Raw genomic sequence first — 26451 nt, 5'->3', positions numbered from 1 at the left:
CAAGCAGCACATTTCACTGTATATTTCAATGGACATGTGATAAAAGTTTAAACAAATAAATAATTAAGTATGTTTGTCTCTGCATGCCATGGAAAAGGTCATAGAGTACAGAGTCTTGAGTCATGTTGCTTGAGATGAATTGTGACAAACACCTCTATATCTCTTTGTAGACCATCTTGGAAACTCTGTTTCCTATCCGCATCTGCAGATAGACTCCTTGTGTATTTCCAGCATTTTTTCTTTTTATCGCAGTTGTATTCAATTCTGGATTTCCTCCCCAAAGCTCATTTGGGAAGCATGTTCTTTGTACAATATTATATCAATTGTACTTAAGTAATTATATATCTGAACAAGATCTTTCTGCCAAGTACAATACAGGTTTTGACTCAAAAAATCCCTTGGCTTAGAGCAAACTTGATTTGACTGGCAGAGAACTTGGATGGGATCTTCTAATCCACCTTCAGATGGGTTGCCAATTTATGAGTGCTTCCCTCTCTCCCCTCTCCCTTCTGCTTGTAGATGAATCTGATGATGTACTTTCTTGTGGATTTTCATATGCTGGCAGCTGGAGGCACACATAGCATTATATACTTCCAGCAAGTCTGGCTTCACTTAATCCCACAAAGTACAACTTGGCCAATATGCTTTTGTTTCTAAGAATTTTATTGTCAAAGTTCAATCCAGAGTTGGCGGCTGACCTAGATTCTCCTATTTACTGTAATTCAAATACCAGTATAAAATACAGGACGTTCTGGAAGCCATGCTGTCTGAGGTCTCCAAATTGCACAGATCAGCCAGGAGGGATTTGCGGATCCTTTGTGCTGTATATTTGGCTGTGTGGGATATTATTGAGCTGTCCTCTTAGCTAAGGCTACCAATTATAGAGGTAACACTGTGAACTTCACAGAATATGAACATGACTCATCCTGCTCCATTGAACCGACTCTGGATTGGAAGATGACCTTGAAAGCAAAGAGCTTCTTCTCTTCTTGGAGTTCCATTTCCTTAGTCACCCTGATCAACTGCAGCAGGAGCAGCTTCAGTAATCTTTCCTGGAGCTGATAAAATTCCCTCTTTCTTTATCGCAGTTGCTGAACACCTTTAAAGATGAAGAATTTCTTAATGTTCACCTTGATTGCTTCCTACTGGTGCACTGGGGAGTTAAGGAAAGGTTCCACGGTTCTCTAAACTGTTCAATACTATTTAAGTTCCTTGGTATTTCCTGAGCTTAGGTTTACTCCAGCAGAAGGCAGTGCCTGAGGAGAATACCCCTGTGATGTTGGATTTGTCAATGAGTGCTTGGAATGGAGAGGAAACATATCTGGGGCCAGGTGTAACCACCTGGATTTTACCAGGGTTACTGAGGATATTGCAGAGCTCAGCATCGTTTACCACTTCCATCAGGACCCTGAAGCAACATCTAGTCTGTTGTTGATTCTGCCAGATCATCCAGCCATATTGATGATAAGGTCACCAGATCAGGACATCGTCAACACGAGTGAGAACTGCTAGAAAATGACCAGCTGCTTGTTCTACAGAATTGGGGTATAGATAATGATTACCTGAAGTGAAGTATTTGTATTTAAAGTCAAACTTAAGTTTATTACAAAATATGTATACTCACTAACAAGAGAAAATCTGCAGATGCTGGAAATCCAAGCAACAGACACAAAATGCTAGAGGAACTCAGAAGGCCAGGCAGCACCTATGGAAAAGAGTACAGTTGATGTTTCAGGCCAAGACCCTTCTTCATCAGGACTAGAAAATCAGAGTAAGAAAGTGGGGGGAGGGGAGGAAGAAACACAAGATGATAGGTGAAGACAGGAGGGTGGGGAGGAGTGAAGTAAAGAGCTGGGAAGTTGATTGATTGGAGAGGACAGTAGGCCATAGAAGGAAGAAAAGGAGGAAGAGCATATGAGGGAAGTGATGGGTAAGGAGATGAGGTGAGGGAGGGAAATAGGAATGGAAAACGGTGAAGGGAGAGGAGCACTTGGTGGTGGGATCCTGTTGGAGATGGTGGAAGTTATGGAGAATTATGTGCTGGACATGGAGGCCTGTAAGGTGGTAGGTGAGGACAAGAGAAATGCCATCCCTGGTGGTTGAGGTTGAGGGTAGTGTTGATGATGGAGGAAGGGAAGCCATTTCTTTGGAGAAAGAGGACATCTCCTTAGTTCTGGAATGAAAGCATCATCCTGAGAGCAGATGTGGCGGAGACGGAGGAATGGAGAGAAGGAGATGGTGTTTTTACAAGTAATAATTTGGGAAGGGGTATAGTCCAGGTAGCTGTGAGAGCCTGTGGGGTTATAATAGACGTCAGTAGATAAACTGTCTCCAGAGATAGGGACCGTGAGATTGAGAAAGGGGAGGGAGGTGCCAGAAATGGACCAGGTAAATTGAGGGCAGAGTGGAAACAGGAGGCAAAGTTGATGAAGATGACGAGCTCCACATAGGTGCAGGAAGCATCACCAATGCAGTTGTCAAGGTAGCATGGGAAATGTTGGGAGTGATATCAGTGTAGGCTTGGAATATAGACTGCTCCACGTAACCAACAAAAAGGGAGGCATAGCTGGAACCCATGTGAGTGCCCATGGATGCACCCTTGGTTTGAAAGAAATGGGAGGAGCCAAAGGAAAAGTTACTGAGAGTGAGGACAAGTTCTGCCAGATGGAGGAGTGTGCTGGTGGAGGGGAACTGGTTGGATCTGGTGTCTAGAAAGAAATGGAGTGCTGTGAGGTCTTCCTGTTGGGGGATGGAGGTGTATAGGGACTGGATATCCATAGTGAAAATAAGGTAATTGGAACTAGGGAACTTGAAATCATTGAAAAGATCAAGACTGTGTGAAGTGTCACAGATGTTGGTAAGAAGGGACTCAACCAGAGGGGATAAAACTGAGTTGTGGTATGCAGATATTAAGTTCAGTGGGGCAGGAAAAGGCAGAAACAATGGGTCTACCTGGACGGGCAGTTTTGTGGATCTTGGGTAGTTGAGGGGTGAGGGAACTATGACGTTGGTGGCAGTGGATGGGAGATACCCAGAGTTAATAAGGTTGGTGATGGTGTGGGAGACAATGGCCTAGTGCTCCTTTGTGGGGTCCTGTTCAAGTGGTAAGTAAGAGGAGGTGTCTGAGAGTTGGAGGTGGGCCTCAGCAAGGTGCGCCCCCCCCCCCCCCCACTTATCTGTGGGTTTGATGGTGAGGTTAGGGTTAGTGTGGAGAGCAGTGCATTAAGGAGTGAGGTTGGAATTGGAGAGAGGAGTGTTAAAGTCAAGACAGTTGATGTCCCGTCGGCAGTTAGCAGATCCAGAGCAGGAGGGAGACCAGTGCGGGTTTCCACGAAGAGGAAGAGGGTTGAAGATGGGAGAACTAGTCATCTGTGTGGGGTGGAGAGTTCTCGCCAAAAAAAGTATGCCTGGAGATGGAAGTGGCGGAAGAAGAGCTGAATGGTGGGCACGGAACACACTGAGGTGGGCACAGGAGGACTCTGGCCACTTCATTAGTTACACCTGTACACCTGCTTATTAAAGTAAATATCTACTCAGCCAATCATGTGGCAGCAACTCGTGCATAAAAACAGGCAGACGTGATCAAGAAGTCCAGTTGTTGTTCAGACCAAACAGCAGAATGGGGAAGAAATGTGATCTAAGTGACTTTGGCCAAGGAATGATTGTTGGTGGAATACGGAGTGGTTTGAGTATCTCAGAAACTGCTGACCTGGGATTTTCACACACAACAGTCTTTAGAGTTTTTGGAGAATAGTATAAAAACAATGAACACTCAGTAAGTGACATTTCTGTGGGTTAAAATCACCCAGACTGGTTCAAGCTGATAGGAAGGTGACAGTAACTCAAATAACCACAGGTTATAACAGTGGTGTGCTCAAGAGTGTCTCTGAATGTGCAACTCATCGAAATTTGAAGTGGATGGGCTACAACAGCGGAAGACTATGGACATACACTCAGTGTATGTTTCTGTATACTGACCTGACATTCATTTTCATGCAGATGTTTACAAGAAAAAATACAGTAGAATTTATGAAAACCTGTGCATATATAAAGACTGACAAATAACCAATGTGTAAACTAACACAAAAATAGTAGAGTCCATAAAAGTGAGTCTGTAGTTTTGTAGAATCAATTCAGAGTTGTGGTAGGTGAAATTATCAGGTCCAGGACCCTGATCTATTGACACCAGGGAATTTAAAATTGCTGATCCTCTCCACCTCCAATACCCTCATGATGACTGGCTCATGGACCTCTGACTTCATCCTTCTGTAATTGATAATCAGCTACTTGTTTTTTCTGATGTTGAGTGAGGTTGTTATTGTGGCAACATTCGACCAGATTTTCAATCTCCCTCCTATATGCCAAGTTGTTGCCACCTTTGATTTGGCCAACAACAGTGGTGTCATCAGCAAACTTAGATACTCATTACCTCTACTTCGAGATCCCCGCCAACCACTTCTATGACCTCAGTGACAGTGAAGCTGCCTCCTGCAGTAGATACCCAGTATTCTGGTTGTTATGGGAGCGTCATTGCAGCCACTGCCAGTAATTGATGAGCTGCAAAATCAACATGTCAGCCTTGACATTGGTGGGGTATTCCAAGGGTCAGAATGTATCATCTTCTGCTTTATGTGCACATTAATCAATCCAATCTGAACCCATTTTGAAAATTTAAGGCCTGGAGTCACATTACCACAGTTAGTTGCTCTGTCCCAGCATCTGTAAACTTATACAGGCAGTCCCCGGGTTACGTACGAGTTCCGTTCCTGAGTCCGTCTTTAAGTCAGATTTGTACGTAAGTCGGAACAAGTACATCCGGTATTATTTAGCGTCAGTTAGTCAAATGTTTGTCTTAGTATACAGTATATTTTTTACCTTTCTATGCATATAAAACATTTATGAGACGTATGTATTCCATTAATTAAGCCACTGCATTGCTTAGGGGACAGGGTGTTTCATATGCTCCATTATTCTCACTTTATCCGCTATCCTTTAAAATTGTTCAAATTGTTGGCTGACTATAGCCTAACGCTTTTCCAATGACCAATAGCATTTCACTTCTTTCCAAATACTTTATTATTTCCACTTTATTTTCAATTGCGATCGCTTCTTGTCAATGGAACAGAAACACTGCGGGCGGCAGGTCCCAACCTCCGCCGGCTCTCGAGGTCCACTGGGTCCTAAGGACCATTGCACTGGACAAGCTATGTGGGACAAGTGGGGGCTGTGCTGGGTTTGGGTATTTGATCCTCCGCAATATTCCACGTGGGTATTTAAACAGGAGGTGGCAGTGTTTTTTTTTGCGAGGTCAAGTTGTGAGCTTGACATCAACCCGGCACGGATGGTACAGGAGTCAGTAGTTTGACATCATCCTGACCCAGGAGTGGCCTGTCACTAGATCAAACTCGCTGATCTCACTGCGCCACCAGCCGACCAGAACGGTGGGGGGGTGGGTCTGGGTGAATCTTACTAAGAAAAATTTAAGCCAAATACAAAGTTAAACACTCAACACAGTGTCAATGGCAACAACTTAAAATGGCGTATGGCGTCACGATCCAACTTAAAATGGCGGACAGCGTTCTCCTTCCTCGGTTCATAAGTACAAGTTGTCTGTAAGTCGGATGTTCGTAACTCAGGGACTACCTGTATTTACAATACATGCCCTGTTCATCTATTGTGGTATCTAGATTCCTAAATGGTTGTTTGTGTTGATGAATTTTTCTGCTGCAACAGTGTATCTGAAATGGAACATCATGCCATCCACAACTTGACTGTGGGACTGAGCATGTGCGATCTTTTGCATGGTCTTCCTGTGCTAGGAAGATGAACTGAAACTCTGCTTTTAAAAGCAGCAGTGGCACTTTATGCCCTTTTTACCAGAAGGCTGGGAGCAGTTTTAGACATTTCTCAACATTTCCAAAGGTAATGTGGAAGTATTGCAAAGTCCGACAGGCAAAAGTTGCCTATGCCTTTCAAGGTGCAGTAATCATGAACACTTAACTTCAAACTGACTATGAGGTTACCTTTCATCTTTTCCTTCTGCTTGTAGATGAGGACAATGATGTTCTTCGTCAGGGATTCTGATCTGCCAACTGGAAGCCATTGGGTTGCACGGTGATCTAGCAGTTAGCACAATTGCCCTTGATCCCAGAGGCTTTTTGGGAATAGGCCTGCATAACATCGAGGGCCAAAGGGCCTGTACTGTGCTGTAGTATTCTAGTGTCTAGAATTTTACAACCACATTGTTCCATCGAGGACCCATATAATTCAGTTTGGGCAAGGGTGGTAAATTTCCTTCCTTCAAAGGGCAGGAGTTGAACAAGCTGCTTTTGTTTTGCAAGATGTTGTTAATTTTTATTATCACTATCATTGATGCCAGAATTTACTAAATTAACTGAATTTGAGTTCCCTGCTGCCAAGGGGTTTTTGAACTCAATGATTTGAAGTTCAGGTTGGACCATAAGACATAGGAGCAGAATTAGGCCATATGCTCCATCGAGTCTGCTCCACCATTCAATCATGGCTGATCAGTTTTTCTATCTCCTCCTCAACCCCAGTTCCCACCCTTCTCCCCTTGTCCGATCAAGAACCTATCAACCTCTGCCTTAAATCCACCCTGGCCTGGCCTCCACAGCTGCATGTGACAACAAATTCACCACCCTTTGGCTAAAGAAATTTCTCTGCATCTCCGTTTTGAAAGGGTACCCTTCTATCCTGAGGCTGTGCCCTCTTGTCCTAGACTCTCCCACCATGGCAAACATCCTTACCACATCTGCTCAGTCTAAGCCTTTCAACATTCAAAAGGTTTCAATGAGATCCTCCCTCATCCTTCTGAATTCCAGTGAGTACAGACCCAGAGCCATCAAACTTTCCTTGCAGGATAACCCTTTCATTCCTGGAATCATCCTTGTGAACCTCCTCTGGACCCTCTCCAATGCCAGCACATCTTTTCTAAGATGACAGGCCCAAAACTGTTCACGATACTCAAGTGAGGCCTCACCAGTGCCTTATAAAGCCTCAGCATCACATCCTTGCTCTTGTACTCTATATATCTTGAAATGAATACTAACATGGCATTTGCCTTCCTGACCACTAACTCAACCTGCAAGTTGACCTTCAGGGTGTTCTGCACAAGGACTCTAAAGTCTCTCTGCAGCTCAGATTCCTGGATTTTCTCCCCATTTAGAAAATAGTCCGCATGTTTATTTCTACTACCAAAGTGCATGACCATGCATTTTTCAATATTACTGGAACACAGATTACTGGAGCACTGAACTATTGTACAAAGTTCAAGGTAAATTTATTATCAAAATATTAAAATATGTCACCATATACAACCCTGACATTCATTTTCTTGTGTGCATAATCAGTAAATCCATAACAGAAATTAACCATAATAGAATTAATGAAAGACTACAGCAACATGAGTGTTCAACCAGTGTGCAAAAAACAGCAAACTGTGCAAATACTAAAACAAATATTAATAATAATAAATAAGCAATAAATATGGAGAACATGAGATGAAGAGTCCTTGAAAGTGAGCCCATAAGTTGTGGGGAAAGTTCAGTGATGGGGCAAGTGAAATTGAGTGAAGTTATCTCTTCTGGTTCAAGAGCCTGATTGTGGGATAATAACTGTTCCTAAACCTGGTGGTATGAGTCCTGAGGATCCTGTACCTTTTTACAAATGACAGCAGTGAGAAAAGAGCATAGCCTGGATGGTGGAGGTCCTCGATAATGGATGCTACTTTCCTGCAACAATGCTTTGTGTAGATGTGCTCAGTGGTGGGGAGGGCTTTACCTCTGAGGGACTGAGCTGTATCCACTACTTTTTGTAGGATTTTCTGTTCAAGGGCATTGGCATCTGTTAACATATCCTGTATTGAACTATTTCCCATATGAAGTTCAATTGTAACTCACCACATTTCTCTTGAATCCTTTAATGTTTCTGATTAATCGTGTTCTTTGTGTTTTAATGGACTTTTATATGTCTCTTTTGCTGCTTTGCGTTACTTTATTTGTCATTCAGTTTGAGGATATTGATTCATACATAGGTATAGAGCAAGGGGTGTTAATTATCTTTGAGTATTTAGATTAAGTGGGTGGCTTTATGTATGATGCTCAACAGAAAATACGTGTAGGTTATTTAATCACAATGTGTGCAGGCCCAGGAATGATCTTGTCCAAGCACAGCATCAGTATTTCGATTTTAGAAAGAAGTCACAAATTAGTGAGGAGGGGCATGAATGTAGACTACTTCTCCCTTCTTAACCTGGGATGCATAAATGGTTTTTATCAGCCTGACCACTCTATTGCCAAATGAATGCCAATTCAGACTTAAACCTGAGAATTTCCAGAGCAATATGCCTAAGCTAGTCACTTGATTAAGGTTTGCTTAACTCTCTACAGATTTTTAATGCAATTAATTCTATTTGCTTACATTGGCTTATTAACAAACAAACTAAAATGTTTTTCTACTGTTTTAAAGAGAGGCAAAAGCCCCTCATTGCAGGATCCATTGGACCCTATGGAGCATTTTTACATGATGGTTCTGAATATTCAGGAATCTATGTTGAACACATGTCTAAAGAGGTAACGAGCAAATTTGGCATTGTTTCATTTCAATGACTTAGTCAGTGCTAGCATTAGCGTCTATTTCATTAGAAAACATGGCATACACTATGCTTTTAAAATTATTTTGATCCTGTCCACGTGGTTACCTTTTCCAGGAATCTTTATTTCCTGAAATTGACAAATTTATTAACCCATAAATTTAATATACTCTGGGCTGGAGAATACCAATTATTCATGCACCACTGAATAAAGAGCCCCAACTCAGCTTTGAATATCCTGAAACTGCCTCAAACCAGGATCTATTTGGTTATTAAACATCTGTGAGGAATAAATATGGATGTTTGAGAGGTCGCTGGGCAAAAAGTTTGAAATTCACATTTAGAGGGAATCTGATAACTCCACGCTGTGATTAATTTTTAATACCCTCTAAAAAGCTGTGGAGTTGCTCAGTAAGTGAAGGCATGACAGTGGCTGTATTTCAAAGATTCACAGTACAGTTATTATCGAAGTACTTATGCAGTATTGGGCCCTGAGATTCATTATCCCACAGACAGCCACGAAACAGAAAACCATGGACCCCATTCAAAGAAAAGCATTAAACCCTGCCCCCCCATGCACAAATGGCAGAAGCAAAATTAGTGTAAAACAGTTTATAAAACACCAGTCCACAAAATCGTCATCGAAAGAGTCTAGGCATATTCAGTTCAGTTAAATCTAGCATTGTGTCATTCATTATCTGCAGCTGTCCCGATCAAAATTGCATTTATCCATTTTGCGATGCAGTTTGCAACTGTATAATTAAAGTATTCATTTATTGGTTTTCATTTACAAATACATAAATATAGGAAATTTGCAAAGAATTTGTAAATCTTCTATATTTATATGTTTGTAAGTTAAAACATATTCATCGTGATGCTTTAAAATATTATTTTCTTCAAACAAGTTTGGAGATGTAACATTTTAATTAGAGTAACATTTGCTGATGTATACTTTATGATAGCATAATACTATAAATGTTTCTATGAATGTAACCAGGGAAATGTATGACTAATTTAAGTAATTATGTTAATATTGTACTTACTTAATAATTATTGCTTTAACTTCACAGATACTTAGCAGTAATCATTTTATTTATGTTTGAAATGCTGCATAATGTTTTTGGCTTGGTGCAGGAATTAAAGAATTGGCATCGACCGCAGATGCAGTCCTTAATAACAGCAGGAGTGGATCTCATTGCAATGGAAACAATTCCGAGTCAAAAAGAAGGAGAAGCTCTGGTGGAACTTCTTAGAGAATTCCCAAACAGCAAAGGCTGGCTGGCATTTTCCTGTAAGGTAATTAAACATTATTATTATTTTTGATTGATTTCCAAATTAATTAAGATTTGGCAGCAGAATCAGACTTAACCTATTTTAAATTATGTCAAATTAGATGGGGGTGAGGGTAAAAGAGATTTGAGTGTCAGTGGACTTAACATGTTGAGCCACTGCAGAACTGCAATCAGTATGTGAACTGGAGGGTAGGAATGGGGTATCCAGTGGAGCTGCTGTCTCACAGGTCCAGCATTCTGCATTCAATTCTGATCTCTAGAAGTGTCTGTGTGGAGTTTACGAGTTCTCCATGACCGTTTTGACCAGATACACTAGCTTGCTATCACATCACAAAAAATGGGTAGGTAGGTTATTTGCCCACTGTCTGTTGACCCCACTGTGTCAGTGTGTTGGAATCTGATGGGAATTAGAGGACAATCAAAAGAATTAGGGTAGAATCACTCTAATGGGTTCTTGATGGCAGGCATTGGCTTAATGGCCCGAAGGGCTGCTTCCATACTTATATGACTGTGAATGTGAGCTCTACTCAAAATCATAAATTCTGAGTCTGTTATGTTAAAGCTAACTAAAAGCATTAGTTATGAGAGAATTTTTAGATCTTTAAATACTTTGGATCATGCTGAATTGAAAGCTTGATTTTTGCCAATGGCGTGGAATTCATGACAGAACCTGATTTTGATTAGTTTTCATCAAATTTGAGCAGTGTTGTTGCCAGGACTCCTGGCACCTCCAAAGTACAACAGTTCAAAATAAATTTATTACGAAGTACATATGTCTATGTCCACCATGAGATTCATTTTCAAGTTCAAGTTTACTTATCATTCAACCATACATGAATATAGCCAAATAAACCTGTGTTTTTCTGGGTACAAGGTGCGAAGCACATTACCAACAACGCAAAGTACAGTGCATATAGCACATCTCACAAATTAAGAGCACATATGGTTATGATTTCAGAAAAACATGCTGTCAAAAAAAAAATCGTAACCTAAGTCAGTCCCTGAGTGGCATGACAGTAGATTGATGGTAAGTTGTCTTGGTTCAGCTTGTTCTTCCACTGAGCGAATGCTGGAGGGCAGTATTGAGCAAATACCAGAGGGTGGCACCGAGCAAACCTTGGAGAGCAGCACCAAGAGAACTCTGGAAGGCAACACCAACAGGAGGGGGCTGCTCTCAACCCAGTATGGATTCCAGGGCTCATGGACCTCTGGTTTCCACCTCCTCTAGACAATAATCAGCTCCTTGGTTTTACTGAGAGTTTGTTGTTGTGGCTCCATTCATCCAGGTTTGCAGTCTTCCTCCAATATGCCATTGTGTCAGCATTTTTGATTTATTCAACAATAGTGGTGTTGACAGCAAACATAAATATGACATTGGAGCTGTAAGCCTCAGTCATAAGTATAAAGTGATTTCAATAGAGGCCGAAGCACAAAGCTTTCTGGTGCACCTGTGCTGGTGGTGATTGTGGAGGAAATGTTGTTGCCAATCCAAACTGACTGGGGTCTGCATGTGAGGAAATTGGAGATTCATTTGCACAAGGAAGTATCAAAGCCTAGGTCTCAGAGCTTATCGATTAGTTTTGAGGGGATGATAGTGTTGAATGCTGAGCTGTAGTCAATAAAGAGCATCCTGATTTATGCTTCTTCACAGTCTAGATGTTCCAGAGCCCTCTCCACTGTGCCCCCTCAGTTATGGGAAGAAAATTAATGATCCTTCAACAGCATGCACAATCACATTACCTGGAAAGATGAACAACAGTTGACTAATGCTATTCTTGCACATAAACATTGTGTTCTGATGCTTACAGAATTTGCCCTGCACTGAAAACATGTAATCATGAGTAGTTGTCATTATCATTCCATTCTCCATTGTTTCAATGATCTTTGTCATTGATTAATGTTACAGAACATTAGGTCTTTTAAAGCTATTGATAATCACATGATGAGGATTTAATTCTTCCCTCAGATTTATCCTCTGACCTCAATTTAAGTTCAATTGTCATTCAACCATATACATGCATATGGTTAAGTGAAACATCAATCTTCTGGGGCCAAGGTGCAGAACACAGTATATATAGTCACACATAACATATATAGTTACAGTAGTACATATATTCACAAAATAATATTAGCACAAGTCCCTAAGTGGCATGATCTGAAGATTGATAGTGCATGGGATGTCGTTCTGGAGCCACATATTTTTAAGAACAAGCACACAACAGCCCCTCATCTCACACTGGGTCAACCGCAGGCGAAGGCAGTTCAGCTTGTCTTTTGGGGGTGAACGCTTGAGAGCAGCACCAACAGGAGAGCCGACCTGCGGGGGCCAGCCCCCAACCCAGCGCGGCCGCTGTGCCTCTGTTCTCTCTCACAGTGCCTCCTCCCCTAGGTGACTGCAACAGGCGATACTGAGGCATTAGGGTCGTTGGTCTCATCAATGAACTAATGATCTGGACTTGCAGTATTTTGTATTACCGATGTCCAAGAGGGCCTTGTGATCATAAGAAAAAGAAAATTTACGACAACCATTAAGACCTAGGTGTCAGATCACTGATGTGCTTTTAGGGTTGTCACATCTCCAGTGTCCTGGGCTTGATCTTGATCTCTGGTGATGTTTGTGGAGTTTATGTCTTTTCTTTGTGAATGTGTGGATTTCTTCTCTTATCCCAAAGACATGTAAAAAGGTAGATAAATTAGTGTGTAGGTGAGTAGTAGAATGTGACGGTAGTTGATGGGAATGCAGGGAGAATAAACTTGAATTCATATAAATGGGTGCTTGATGATCTGTGCAGATTAATTGCAGGAAGGGTCAGGTTCTGTATTGATTGAAAATCTCAGTGAAATTGTGGGGGCTTCTTACTGATGCAGAGATTAAGAGATTTTGGTTCTTGGCAGCTTAGTATGCTGTTGGCTTTGCTGGTTAGGAAGGGATTAACGTTGAGAAACTTCTGTGCTGGTCTTGAATTATTTAACTGGAAAACAGGCAAAGTTTTGACTTTTTAATTCCCATTTCTGGAGCACTTTGATGCACAAGATTAAAGTGTCGAGGCCAGAGAGCGAAAAGTAAACCAGTGTTCAGTCCCACTATTTTATGGCAGCCAAGACCCCTCACCTGAATTGTCCCACCTGCCTATGTTTGATCCCTCTTCCTCTCTTCAATTACAATGGCTATTACATTGGACAGGAGGTACAGGAGGAGTCTTGGGTGCCTGCCACCAGGTTTGAGAGCAGTATTTGTCTTGCTGCCCTTAGGCTTCCGGATGGAGTTCACTCGCCTCAGCACTGAACTGATTCCATAGCGTGTGGACTCACTTTCAGGGACTCTGCAGCTGTGTGTTATATCTTTACTTTTTTTCAATTACTTGCACGTTTTGTCTTTATTTTGCAGATTTGATGCTTTTTGTCTTTATTGTGTGTGGATTCCATTGTATTTATTTGTTTTCCTGTGGGTTCCTACAAGAAAATGTATCTCAAGGTTGTTTAAGGTATATATTGATAATAAGTTTACTTAGAACTTTGGAACTTTGAGAAACTGCCATCTACTTGTGACACTATAGTGATAGTTGTGTTCTATATAGCTACATTAATCGACTCACTCCTCACAGGAGAAAAACAATCTTTCTGTTCTATCAGTCCAATGAAGAATTTTTAAACCTCATGAAAAGGTAATAAGTCTGGTGAGAATAGTCAGAGTGCTTCTTCCTCTATGTAATTATTCTATGAAATGTTGAATTTGAGCTTGATTTGATTTTGCTGCACTTGTTAGAAAAATGATAGAAACATAGAAAACCTATAGCACAATACAGGCCCTTCAGCCCACAAAGCTGTGTCAAACATGTGCTTACCTTAGAAATTATCTAGGGTTACCCATAGCCCTCTATTTTTCCAGGAGCCTCTTAAAAGACCCTATTGTATCCACCTCCATCACTGTCGTTGGCAGCCCATTCCACACACTCACCACTCTCTGCATAAAAAAAAACTTACCCCTGACATCTCCTCTGGACCTGCTTCTATGCACCTTAAACTGTGCCCTCTTGTGCTACCCATTTCAGCCCTGGGAAAAAGTCTCTGACTATCCACACGGTCAATGCCTTTCTTCACTTAATACATCTCTATTAGGTCACCTCTCATCCTCAGTCACTCCAAGGAGAAAAGGCTGAGTTCACTCAACCTATTCTCATAAGGCATGCTCCCCAATCCAGGCAACATCCTTGTAAATCTCCTCTGCACATCCTTCCTGTAGTGAGGTGACCAGAACTGAGCACAGTACTCCCAAGTGGGGTCTGACCAGGGTCCTATATAGCTGCAATATTACCTCACAGCTCCTAAACTCAATCCCACAATTAATGAAGGCCAATGCACTGTATGATAGTGCGATCAAAATTGCAATAGTTGATTATTCAACTATTGTGACGTCACCTCATAGTTCATAAGCTCTCTTCTTCTCTCTTCTGTATTTTCATTCAGGTGCTGATTGAGCACTGTGGACTGTCAATACAAAAAGAGCTGGGAAGATGGGGAATGAGGTAGGAAAGATGAGCATTTAACTGATTTCTCTAGAGCCAGGAGAAGAATACTATTCTAGATTTCACAAGAAGTACATGATCAACTACTGTTGCGAGTTTCTACTCACCACGTCACACCTCCTTTCCAAGATCCTGCTTTTTGCTGACTGGATTATTCTCTATGCTGCTACTTTTGATATGGATTTTAACAGTTCTGTAGTGAAATTTTCCACAATAATTTTCTAACTGCTTTGCAGGATGAGCAATGTATTTCCCATGGAGAGAAGTTTGCTGATGCTGTGAAATTTCCTGTCGATTCTGATCAGTTGGTGGCAGTAGGATTAAACTGCTGCTCGCCTGATGTAGTTGGTCCTGTCCTTGCCACTGTTGAACAAAATAAACGTCCAAAAGGTGGATGGATTGTATATCCAAACAGTGGAGAAGAATGGAATCCTAATAAGGGGTGGGTTATTTAAACTAATAAATTGTCCTATTTTGTAATGTAAAGTTACAATGCAAGGTGTATTGTCTGTTTCTCTTTACTTGGGAAAAATAACCTCTCCCCTTGTAAATTCAGCTAGGCTTTTAAGTCTTCTTTGAAAATGTGGACCTATTTTTTATGTTAGTTGAAGATTCTTGCATAATGTAGCAAGAAATATTAATTGAAAATTGTTTAAAATTATTAGCTTAAGATTAGCCACTTGTTTTGCTTGACTTTTATACAAATGGATGAAATAATACAAAAACCTCACTGGGATATATAAGTTCGTGGCCATATTTTACAGACACATTTTTACACCTATGATTAAGAGAAAATACTGATTCTGCCTTGCAGCATATATTATTGATTCACTTCAATACATTTTTACATCAGGAAGTTCAAGACTGATAATTTGGAAAAATGAGTTTATGAAACCCCATAAAATAATTTTCTATGGCCTTTTTGGTGATGTATATAATACCAATTTTCTTAATTTTGCAATTCCAAATTCTTTTTATTTTTCAAAACCAGCTGGATAAGTGGTCCAGTCAAAAGTAAACTAGCAAAACTTGCATTGGAATGGAAAGAACATGGCGCTAAATGGATTGGTAAGTTTTTTAGAAACACTAGTTATATGACTAGGATCAAGAAGACATTCAGAAAAAATAAAATGTGGCCTTACTGATTCCTCACTAAGGACATTTCCAGGAAAGATTTTCAGTTCAATATTAATTATTATATTTTCAAAGAAAAACTGCTGCTATACTGAATATCTAAATCTTGTGTCTCCAAATAATTTTTTGCTGCGGAAGTGAGCTATTTTTAGTTAATTAAATACTGTACTGCCTAAGCACTCTTAACAAGAACAATATAGCAACTTTAATTGAGAATATGTTCACAGAGTTTCATAAAACAATGTACAAAATGAAAGAGCAGTACATCAAATTAGAAGATGACTAAAATATGAATTTAGAAGTGGAAAAGAGGGAGGTGGATAGACTTAAATATGTGTGCTTTGTTCTGTGAATGACTGACAAAGCTAGTATTGATCACCCAATCTATTACCCTGGAGCTGCCTTCCTGAGTCACTGCTGTCCTTCAGATGAATGTACTCCCTCAGTGTGTTTGGAGAGGGAGTTCCAGGACTTAGATCCGCTAACAGTGAAGTAATAGCACTGTATTTTCCAAGTCACAAGATGGTTCAACTTGGAGGGGTGATTTTTTGCAAACACCTGAAGCATAAGTATTTCTGGGTGGTAAATGATGCAGCTGGAATACCCTTGGAAAATAACTTCAACCACTGGATGTGGGTAGTGAAGGGATGTATAGTTAGGTTGGTGAAAACCATGTTCGACTTCCTTGTTTTACTTAACAATGTAACTTCTAGCTGTCTAAATGTCATTTGAAAATTCTAAGCACTGAACACTTACTCTACATGCATAGTCTACCAGACCACGGCTTTCATAAAGCTGAATGATCACCTTTTCTAAGCAAAGTATAGAAAATAAATGTATTCACATATCTCCTGTACTCACTCTCTGAAAATCATTTTAGCAGGTGTCTTGTTGAATTACTAAAGTTCTTAAGACATAATCTACCACCCTGCCTTCATTGCTCTTTTTTGTTGATTAACTCCTCAAAAAACTCAGTTGAATTGCAGAGAATTTCCCTAGCACAAAATCATTGTTGACTATCCCTGATCAAATCACTTCTAATGTACATAAATTAAATCCTTTTGATTTTCTCCAGTAATTTCCTTACACTGACATAAGGCTTATTACATTGTAGTTACCTCGCTTACCGCTGCTGTTTTTAGAAAAAAAGACAACATTTGCTATCTTTCAGTCTGCTGGTACCTCAGCTGTGGCTATTGAAGATGCAAGCCTCAGGGAACCAGCTATCTCCTCCTCGCTTCACAATGATCCTGACGGATCTCTTCAGGTCTGGGGGACTTATACACCCTAATATGTTCCAAGACATTTAACACCTCCACCTTCATTATATTGACATTCTCAAAATTACAATTGTACCCTTCTCCAAAATCACTGCCTTCCATGTTCTTCTTGTGAATACAGAGAGAAAGTATTCATTTAAACTTTACCACATCTCCTAGAAGATGATCTCTTTGCAGATTCCAAGGGGATTGACTCTTTCCCTAGATACTCTCTTGCTGCTAATGTACATACAGAATGTCTTGAGATTGGGATATTTCATGAGCCCTTTTCTTAAGCTATCTCCTACACCATCTATATTCCCATCACTTTCACTTGTCCTTTATACACAGACCCTTTAGTTATTTAACTCAGTTGTTTCTTGCTTTTATATATTATGAATGCAAATTGGTTGCATAGTATCAACTGCATTTCCAAACTAAATCAGATATGCTCTGGGAGATAACATGATATATAGATGTAAAATTACTCTTTGTCTCCAGATTGTGGATGTGGTTAACAGACTTTCATTCACTGCAGTCATCTCTAGTGCCTCACTCATCGATACATGTGAGTAGCTCGTGAGTGCTGAACTGAACTATCAGGTTGTAGGTGCAGCGTAGCCATTCTCCAAGATTGTTCTTGATGGTGAAGTTTCCAACAGGGATCGTTGAAGAGTAATGAGGAATAAGATCCTAATTGTTTGTCTCCTTGCCATCCTAGGAAGAGTGGAGCCAGTTATACACCATGATCAGATAATAATTGTTACAATAATCTTAATTGTTATAATAGTTAAATGGTTTGTATTTTATGTGCAATAATACTATTTCTTTATGATCCTGGCAAGTAATTTAAATCATCTAACATGATGTAATATTTATCTTTATGTTGGTTGAATAATGTTACTATTATAATGTTCAATAATATTGAGGAACATTACTAATTGTACTTATAAAATAAAAATTATAGGTGGCTGTTGTCGAACAACTCCAGCTGAAATAGCTGAGCTACGAAGTACACTGAAACCGAATTTGTCACTTAATTGAGCTTCAAGTATTGCCAGTACACCTACCTCTGAACATCTATATCAACCATTATAAAAATCTTATTAAAACCTGCTTAAATAATAAATTGTAACTTGGTGTATTTAATTTCTTATGTAGTGTTTATTCAACTTCATGCTCTAATTTCCAAGTTGCTTGAAATAATTCACTGACTTTTTAAATTAAAATAAGAGAAGCTTGAAATATTGAAATATAGGCTTCTTTGTTTCCTATTAGAAAAATTACCCATGTTTGATTAGAGACTGATTACTGTTATGGTAGCAGTATTAGTGTAAAACAGACTAGAGCAAACATGGAACATAACCATACAGTATGTAACACTCGCTTCACCTAGCGGCTTAATATAGGGGGTGATAACCCCCTGCCCGGCCAAACTTAAGAAACCACATTTGGGTGGATGCTGTGCGATGTGTCCCCCGTTATAAATCAGTACCCCGAGATAACAAATAGTACACAATATGCGATTAAGCTTTATAACTCTTATTTTGACTATATGGTTAGTAGAGAAACAAAATATTTTAAAAAAGGGTCCAAATCTTATTAAACAGTCTGTGCACAAAGTTGGAGTTCACTCATAGGCCGATTGGTCCCCATTGACCTCCTCCAATCGTCGCTGCCCTTCGGACCCTCGCTCCGAGTCCACACTGTCCGGTGGTCTACCAAATCTCTCCACTCGCATCTTCTCTCTTCATCTCTCTCTCTCTCGCTCTCTCTCTGGCAAAAGCCTGCAAAAATCACTGCTTCCAGATTCACAAGATGGCAACAAAATCCCGATTGGCTAACATGCATCCGCAGTCCTGTTTTCTCCAGCCATAACCCAAACATTGCTGCTACAGAGAAACCGTTACTTTAGCAATGACCATTACAAAAAATCTATTACATTAGCAGTAAAACCTTACAGTGCAATACACCTCACCAAATTTAGTCATGTCCTCCTGACATTGAGATAGTTTGCCAACCCTTCCTGCAAAACACTAAGCCCAATCCAAGTGCAAAAGGCAGTGACATAGCTCCCTAGGACAGTAGAGATCACACCCTGTTCTCAGGCACTACATTGGCCAACCTATCTGGTGGTCTCCTAATTCTCTGAGAGCTCTATACCTCCTCACCTAACTCTTCAGGCTCAGACACTACTGGGATTACTTCGGGTCTAGTTGGTGAATCCTCCCCCGATCTATCACTTGTGCCCCCCTGCAACTCGGTTCCCTCTATCCTGTGTCCTGGCCCCACTTCCTCTCCTTCAAGGTCCTGCTGTAACCCAGGTTGCTCACAGATAGCACCCCCCACCCCTTTCCCCTGACTCAGTGGGAGAAGGGCCAGGAGTCTCTGCCTCAGTCAATGGGGAATTAGTGAATGCCAGCATGTACCACATGATCATCATCCTCCAAATCAGTATCCCTCTCATGGATGGGGTCCGGCCCAGCCTCTCCTGCTGTGGGCCCTGCAGTCGCCCTGCATTTTCACAGACTCCTCTTACTAGGTGTAGACTCCAAGTCAGGCTCTGGGTCTACCTGCACCTCTTGTCCCGGGGCATCAGGTGGTTCCAATGGAGAATCCTGACAGGCCCTTTCCCCTCCTCTGGTTTCACCCGGAAAACTGGTAGGTCTGGCATCTGACTCTCCTGCACGTAGGGGGTGGCCGCCCAGCGGTCAGCCAACTTGTGCTTTCCCGATAGCCCCAAATTCCTTATGAGGACTCGATCTCCCGGCAGGAGTTGGGAGAACTTCAGTTTCTGGTCATACCTCCTCTTATTTCCTCGATTCTGCTTGGCAGCCACAAACCCAGTCAATTCATAAGTCCTTTTCAGCTCTCTCCTCATATTCGACACATACTTCAGATAAGGCTTTGGTGGTAAGTCACCCTCGTCAGTCCCAAAACAAAGGTCAATGGGCAACCTCGCCTCGTGCCCAAACACCAGATAATATGGCGAGTACCCAGTAGCTTCATTTCATGTACAGTTGTAACAGTGAGCCAGAGGCCCAATATGTTGACTTCACCTGCTCTTCTTGCTGATCTCCAGGGTCCCAAGCATGTCTAGCAAGGTCTGATTAAACCTCTCAAGCTGGGGATTGCCCTGTGGGTGATAGGGCGTGGTCCTCGACTTTTCAAGCAGGTCCAGTAACTCATGGATGAGTCTGCTCTCGAAGTCCTGTCCCTGGTCACTGTATCCACCTGGGAAGGCCATAATGAACAAAATATTTCTCCCATAACACTTTTGCCACCGTAGTTGCCCTCTGGTCCTTGGTAGGAAAAGCTTGAGCATATCTGGTGCAGTGGTCCATGATGACTAAGACACCACGTTGCTGGCACCGGGTTCTATGGACAGGAAATCCACACACACCAGGTCCAGAGGCCCTGCACTGCAGGTGGGACAAAGGAGCTGCCCGTGTAGGCAGCATCTTCCACTGTATGCAGCGAATGCACGACTTGCAGTATTCTTCAACCTCCGACTTCATTTGGGGCCAGTAAAACCGATCTCTAAGCAATCCATAGGTCTTTCCCTCCCCCAATGTCAGGAAACATCACAAAGTGACTTCAATGCAGTCCTCTGATATTTCTTGGAAAGAACCATCCGGCAACGCCGAGGTTGGTTCGGGGGTGATGTGACCCGGTATAAGATCTGGTTCTTCAACTCCAACCGAGGTCATTCTTTCAGTAATGGAGGCAGTGAAGAGTGTTTCGTCTTCTCTGCCTGAGCCATGTCTCCCTTTTTAACCACTGACCAAATAGTGCCAATGCCTGGATCATCTCGCTGAGCAGCTGCCACTTCCCCAGGACTCAATTCCAGCAGCTGATTTGTCTTCAGAGCAGTCAGGTTACAGTGAACTTGGGGTAAGGCATCATCAGAAGCCCCCAACTGATCCACTGCTCGATCCTGCCTCTCCTTTCCCTCTGCCTTCATGGTGATGGCAAGCTGACACATGGCCTTCACCCCAGGGGCAGGAATGCTCTCCCACTCCTCGTCCATGTCTAGTCTCTCATGCACCCATCAGGACAAAGCATCCACATCAATGTTCCGGCTCCCCAGCCGATACTTCAGGCTGTAATCATAGGCACACAATGCTGCCAACCACCAATGGCCTGTGGCATCCAGTTTCACTGAAGACAGGATATAAGTCAGGGGGTTGTTGTCCGTCTGCACCTCAAACTTGGCCCCGTAGAGATAGTCACTTAACTTATCCACCACTGCCCATTTCAATGCCAGGAATTCCAACTTGTACGTGGGATAGTTTCTCTCAGAGGGCAACAAATTCAGGCTGACAAACAGCACAGGTCTCAACCTGGTGCCCTGATTCTGATACAGAATGCTCTCAAACCCTCTCGGCTGGCATCAGTGTGCAGTATATACAGTAATCGGGTCCACAAAAGCCAGCACCAGCACCTGGGTCAGCAGCTCCTTCAGCGACCAAAAAGCCTCTTCACAGTTTACATCCCACCTCTGTCCAAAGGGCTCCGATGGGTTTAAATATTCTCCACCCTCCTGTCCTTTCTTCCCCAGGGGAGGGTAACCACACAGAAGCTGATTCAAGGGGTGACTCACTTTGGCATGGCCCTTCACAAATCTCCAATAATAACCACAGAACCCAAGGAACGAGCACAGAGCGCTCACGGTCTGGGGCCTTGGCCAGGTGGTCACCGTTTCTATCTTAGCCGGGTCTGTAGCTACTCCATTTCATATGATTATGTGTCCGACATAGCTAACAGATGTCTTGCAGAACTGGCACTTGTCCAGGGAAGGTTTTAACCCTTCAGCTTTCAGGCAGCTGAGCATCTTCATTGGTCTCGCTTCATGTTCTTCCAAGGTGGATCCAAATACACCAACACCTCAAGCAAGTTCATATCCCCCACCATCTTCTCCATGACCCGCTGGAAGGTTGCAGGGGTTCCCGATATGGCCTGGGGCATCCTTTCGAACTGGAAGAATCCCAGCAGACATATAAATGCCGTCTTCTCTTTGTCAGCCTCACTCGTGGGGATCTGGTAACATCCACTCCTCAAATCCAGCACACTAAACCACTTCACACCACTCAGACAGGCCAATGTGGCTTCGACCCTCGGGACGGTATACAGGTCAGGGACGGTGCACCTGTTCAGTCCTATAGTCCACACACGTGTACCTTCCCGTTCCTCTTCTGGGCCACTACTGTTGGGGATGTATAGGGGCTTCGGACTCAGTGATGATCCCAGCTTCCTTCAACTTACACAAATGCTGCCACACTTCTTCCACGTCTGCAGGGGCCAGTCGCCGTGACCTCTGTCTAAACATGGTGTCCTCGGTCACCCGGATAGTGTGACGAGTGCTCTTGGAACAACCCACATCAAACTCGCCAATGGAAAAGACACCTTCCAGCTTCAACACCTTCTCTACCAGCCTCCTCTTCCAACCCAGTGGCACCGGGGAGTCCTGAAGTTGAATGACTCAGCGATCAACTTTCCCTCCTCTTCCAATAGTTTCTCCCCGCCGTGCCTCACAGCGGCACTCGACATCACCGTCACTGGGAGCAAATGCGCCAGGGGCATCCCCTACTTGAAGGTGACCTCTCTCTTCGTAGTATTCCTGACGATCACTGCCACCCTGCTCACCCGTACAACCGAGGGCTTCTGCAATTCGTACCTCACCAGCACCCCAGCAGGAAATCCCGACTCCCCCCGTGGTCTTCCGGAGCGTCCACTAAAAGGGCTTCGCCCTCAGGCACTCCGGGAAATCTGGGGGTCCCCATCACTTTCGCTACTTCCCTGGCCGTACCACCATTGGCTTCGACTAGGTGATCCACACAGTCCTTGGTTTAAATTCAGTATCCGACCCAATGCTGCCACACACTTCCTCAAAAGCAGCTCGAAACCCCGGGTGCATGGTGAGCATTCCCAGAAAGCTCTCACCCGCCTTCTCCTCGCAGGCCCCCATGAGCCTCCTCACAAGAGGGGTGTTGGTCCCCACCTCCCATCCACAGACAATGTCCCCAGAAAGCTCTCACCCGCCTTCTCCTCGCAGGCCCCCATGAGCCTCCTCACAAGAGGGGTGTTGGTCCACACCTCCCATCTCAACAGGGTCCGGACAAACCAGCGCCAACGTATCAAGAACCTCAGACACTCCCACATCGGCCTCCGAGAACTCCAGTTTCACTGATAATAAACAACCGTTGTATGGATAATCACCAGCACTAAACCTCCAGATCTCCAGTGCACTGAATGGTCTCAAGGGTAAATGCTTCAGATACCCGTTGTAAAATGAACTCTACAGTAACGTGACCTGTGACCCGGTGTCGAGTACAGCTTTTGCGTAAGTACCCTCTATCCGTAGTGACACACTGGAGCATGGTCCCACAACTCCTTTAGGAATAGGATCTTTTGCTTTCGGGAGTTTCTTGTTACATTGCAGGGAACATGTTCCCCCAGAGACACCAGGCCGTTACCTCACTGGGTCCCTGCTAAGCTTTCCCTACGACTCTCCCTGCTGAGGTACCTGGGGGCTCACTCTCCTTTTGGTGTGACACCCGCTGCCAGCAGCCCTCCGCATTGTCCGTCCCTACCAGCAGCTCTGTCATATGGGGGGGGGGGTCACACCCACTGATAACAGCTGACATATCTCCGGTCTCATCTCTGCCACAATCTCCTCTACCGCTCCCTGGAGTAGGCTATCTGTGGTCACTTCACCGCAGGGGACTACTACTGAGGACTATTCCCTGCTGACTGACTCCTCCCACGCCTCCACCACATTCTTCTCTTCCCGTACCTCTTTGATCAGCTCAACAAATATTGGGGAGGGGGGCATGTCTTACGAGACTGTCGGAGACCCCACGCAATCAGATCATGGGACTGGGCACCTTTGGCTATCTGGTCCATTCATAACTGATCCTCCTCAGCCGCCTGAATGACCCCTCTGCCCTGCAAGCAATTTAGCTGCCTCTCTAGCCGAAAGCTTCTCCCCTTCTCCTGACACGTGTTCTGAAACCCCACCATGAGCTCCATTGGGCCATCAGTCAGACCAAAAGCATTGTCCAGTTGCCACAAGATAATTTAGTCTGACTGCTCTCACAACGTCAGTGACCCACCAATTCAAACTTACAACTCATCTCTGTCGCTTTATGTCATCAGAGTACTGCCACTCATCTAACAACTGAGAGGTCCACTCCACCCACGTCCTCCTCCACACACTCCTCCTCCCCTTTAGGGGTGGGCGTTATTCCAGAGAATAGGCGGAGCCTGCCATAGCTGGGACTTTGAATCTGATTTTTCCATTTATTCACCAAAGAAGGGTGGATACTACCTCAGAATTCTTACTCTTCACCGGGGGACGTGGACTAATTAGACATTCCAAATCCGACCACTCTTTCCCCTCACTCCTCAGAAATACGAGAACCCTGTCTTTGAAATCTCTACCCCCAGCTACCTCAGTGCTGGTCTGAGAGCTGCGCCTGCCATTTTATCAAACCTCTGCTCACAATCGCAACTTTAACAGTACTTAACAGTGGAATTAACAATTCATCTGGAGTACAAATATCTGCCCCACTGGTTCATTGCTCAGGGTAATCGCACAGCATCCAATGGAATCAATCCCGAACGTAGCCCCCACAATTGTAACACTTGCTTCACCTAGCGGCTTAATATAGGGGGTGATAACCCCCTGCCCAGCAAAACTTAAGAAATCTCATTTGTGTGGATGCTGCACGATGTGTCCCTGTTACAAATCAGTACACCAAAGTAACAAACAGTACGCAATATGCGATTAAACGATTAAGCTTTATAACTCTTACTTTGACTATCTGGTTAGTAGAGAAACAAAATATTAAAAAAGGGCCCAAATCTTATTAAACAGTTTGTGCACAAAGTTGGAGTTCACTCGTAGGCCGATTGGTCCCCATTGACCTCCTCCAATCGTCGCTGCCCTTCGGACCCTCGCTCCGAGTCCACTCTGTCCGGTGGTCTACCAAATCTCTCCACTCGCGTCTTCTCTCTTCATCTCTCTCTCTCTCGCGCTCTCTCTCTTTCCCTCTCTCTGGCAAAAGCCCACGAAAACCACTGCTTCCAGATTCACAGGATGGCAACAAAATCCCGATTGGCTAACATGCATCTTCAGTCCTGTTTTCTCCAGCCATAACCCAAACATTGCTGCTACAGAGAAACCATTACTTCAGCAGTGAACATGACAAAAAGCAACCATTACATTAGCAGTGAAACCTTACAGTGCGTTACAAGTACATGCCCTTTAGCCTACAACATTGTGTGGACCTTTCAATGTACTCTAAGATCAATGTAATCTTTCCCTCCCCCATAGCCCTCTATTTCTCTATCGTGTATGTATCTAAAAGCCTTTTAAATGTCCCTAATGTATGTGCCTCTATCACCATTCCTGGGATCATTCCACGCACCCACCACTGTGTCAAAAAAACTACCTCTGACATCTTTCCCCCTATCACCTTAAATTATGCCCTTCGTATAAGCCATTTCCACCCTAGAACTAATTTAATAATTTTTGCTATAAATCATTTTCATGGAAGTTTGTTGTGAAATATTAATGTTTTAAGTTGCTGAAAGACTTAATCCTCAATGATGTGCCAGTTTTGTTAGTTTGAATAACTAGTGGCAGAGTGTAAAATTTGGAAGAATATTTATGGTAAGGCATATTTTGGCTTTTGTCACTTCTATGCTTATCTTATTTTTAATTTTATTTTTATTTTAAATTTTATTTTATTTTATTTTTAGGTTCGTAGGGATAGTTTTGCACACAATGTGGGGATTTAGGGGTCAGAGAGGGATGAGGGGGAGTTAAAAGTCAGGGGCAGGAGCTAATTGTAGGATTCCAGGTCGGAACACTCAGTAGTCAAAGGCAAGTAATCCCTAGGGTTGGGTTAGCAGAGGATGAGGACAAAGACCAGTGATCCCTGTGGTTAAGGACCTTGGTCGGCAGGCCTCGAGGAAGAGGGCTGGGTCCTCCTGGTTGGTTTCTGGATTTGAAGGTCCATATGGACAGGAGACATGAGGGCTGATGACCTCCTCTCCCCTTCCCAGGTTGGTGAGCCTCAGGGTCAGATGTCTGTGCAGGCAGGAGACATGAGGCCTGGTGATCCCCACCTCTCAAGTCCCAGAGTCAGAAGTTCATACGAGTCTGAAGATCGAAGCCAGAGGCCTGATGTCTGCAAGTCCAGGCTAGGAATTAGAGGTTGGAGCTTGATGTATGCAAGTCTGAGAGTCCAAGGCCACGCACTGGAGGTCAGACACAGCTTGTCCTGAGGTTGGAGAACTGTCTGTGTGTGAGAGTGGGTGGGAAAGGGGCTTGTTTTGCTGTTGTTGTGTTGTTCTGAATATTGTGACAACACCTGTGGCCTGGCTCCAGCACATCTTTAGGTTGTATTGGTTGCTAACACAAATGACACATTTCACTGTATGTTTTGATGTACATGATAAATAAATGCATTTGAATTATTTCACCCAGCCCCACTAAACATAAACTTTCCACAGCTAATTCCATGCATCATGGTAGACATAAATTCTTTTGGCACAACTATCACATTCTATAATGGTTTGATCATTTGAAATACTTCATTCCTTTGTAATTTTTTGGTCAG

General features: G+C 43.0%; 2 protein-coding genes across 4 annotated transcripts in view; one reads left to right on the top strand and one right to left on the bottom strand.

The window, feature by feature from the left end:
- Window positions 1-17986, top strand: part of zgc:172121 (uncharacterized protein LOC337599 homolog) — a 29093-nt gene extending 11107 nt beyond the window's left edge. The window contains exons 5-10 of one of the 3 annotated variants that reach the window (XR_009511221.1): window positions 8488-8591; window positions 9746-9907; window positions 14666-14871; window positions 15421-15497; window positions 17324-17390; window positions 17790-17942. Coding sequence is in view for 2 of the 3 variants with exons in the window: in XM_059964727.1 (XP_059820710.1) it covers window positions 8488-8591; window positions 9746-9907; window positions 14666-14871; window positions 15421-15497; window positions 17790-17866 (626 nt within the window). In the remaining variant the exon portion in view is untranslated. Of the gene's footprint in view, window positions 1-8487; window positions 8592-9745; window positions 9908-14665; window positions 14872-15420; window positions 15498-17323 lie in introns of all 3 variants that reach the window. The other 2 variants (XM_059964727.1, XM_059964728.1) reach the window with 2 other exon arrangements.
- The window catches only part of ercc5 (excision repair cross-complementation group 5), a 142818-nt gene that overhangs the window by 63434 nt on the left and 52933 nt on the right, over window positions 1-26451 (bottom strand). Inside the window, exon 11 of the mRNA XM_059963446.1 lies at window positions 22861-23008. Within this exon, the coding sequence (XP_059819429.1) occupies window positions 22861-23008 (148 nt within the window). The remainder of the gene's footprint in view (window positions 1-22860; window positions 23009-26451) is intronic.

This window comes from Hypanus sabinus, chromosome 3 (assembly GCF_030144855.1).
Source record: "Hypanus sabinus isolate sHypSab1 chromosome 3, sHypSab1.hap1, whole genome shotgun sequence".
In the NCBI taxonomy this organism is placed as follows: Eukaryota; Metazoa; Chordata; class Chondrichthyes; order Myliobatiformes; family Dasyatidae; genus Hypanus; species Hypanus sabinus.
Note: the sequence above shows the minus strand (reverse complement) of the source record. Positions and strands in the feature narration are given on the sequence as shown.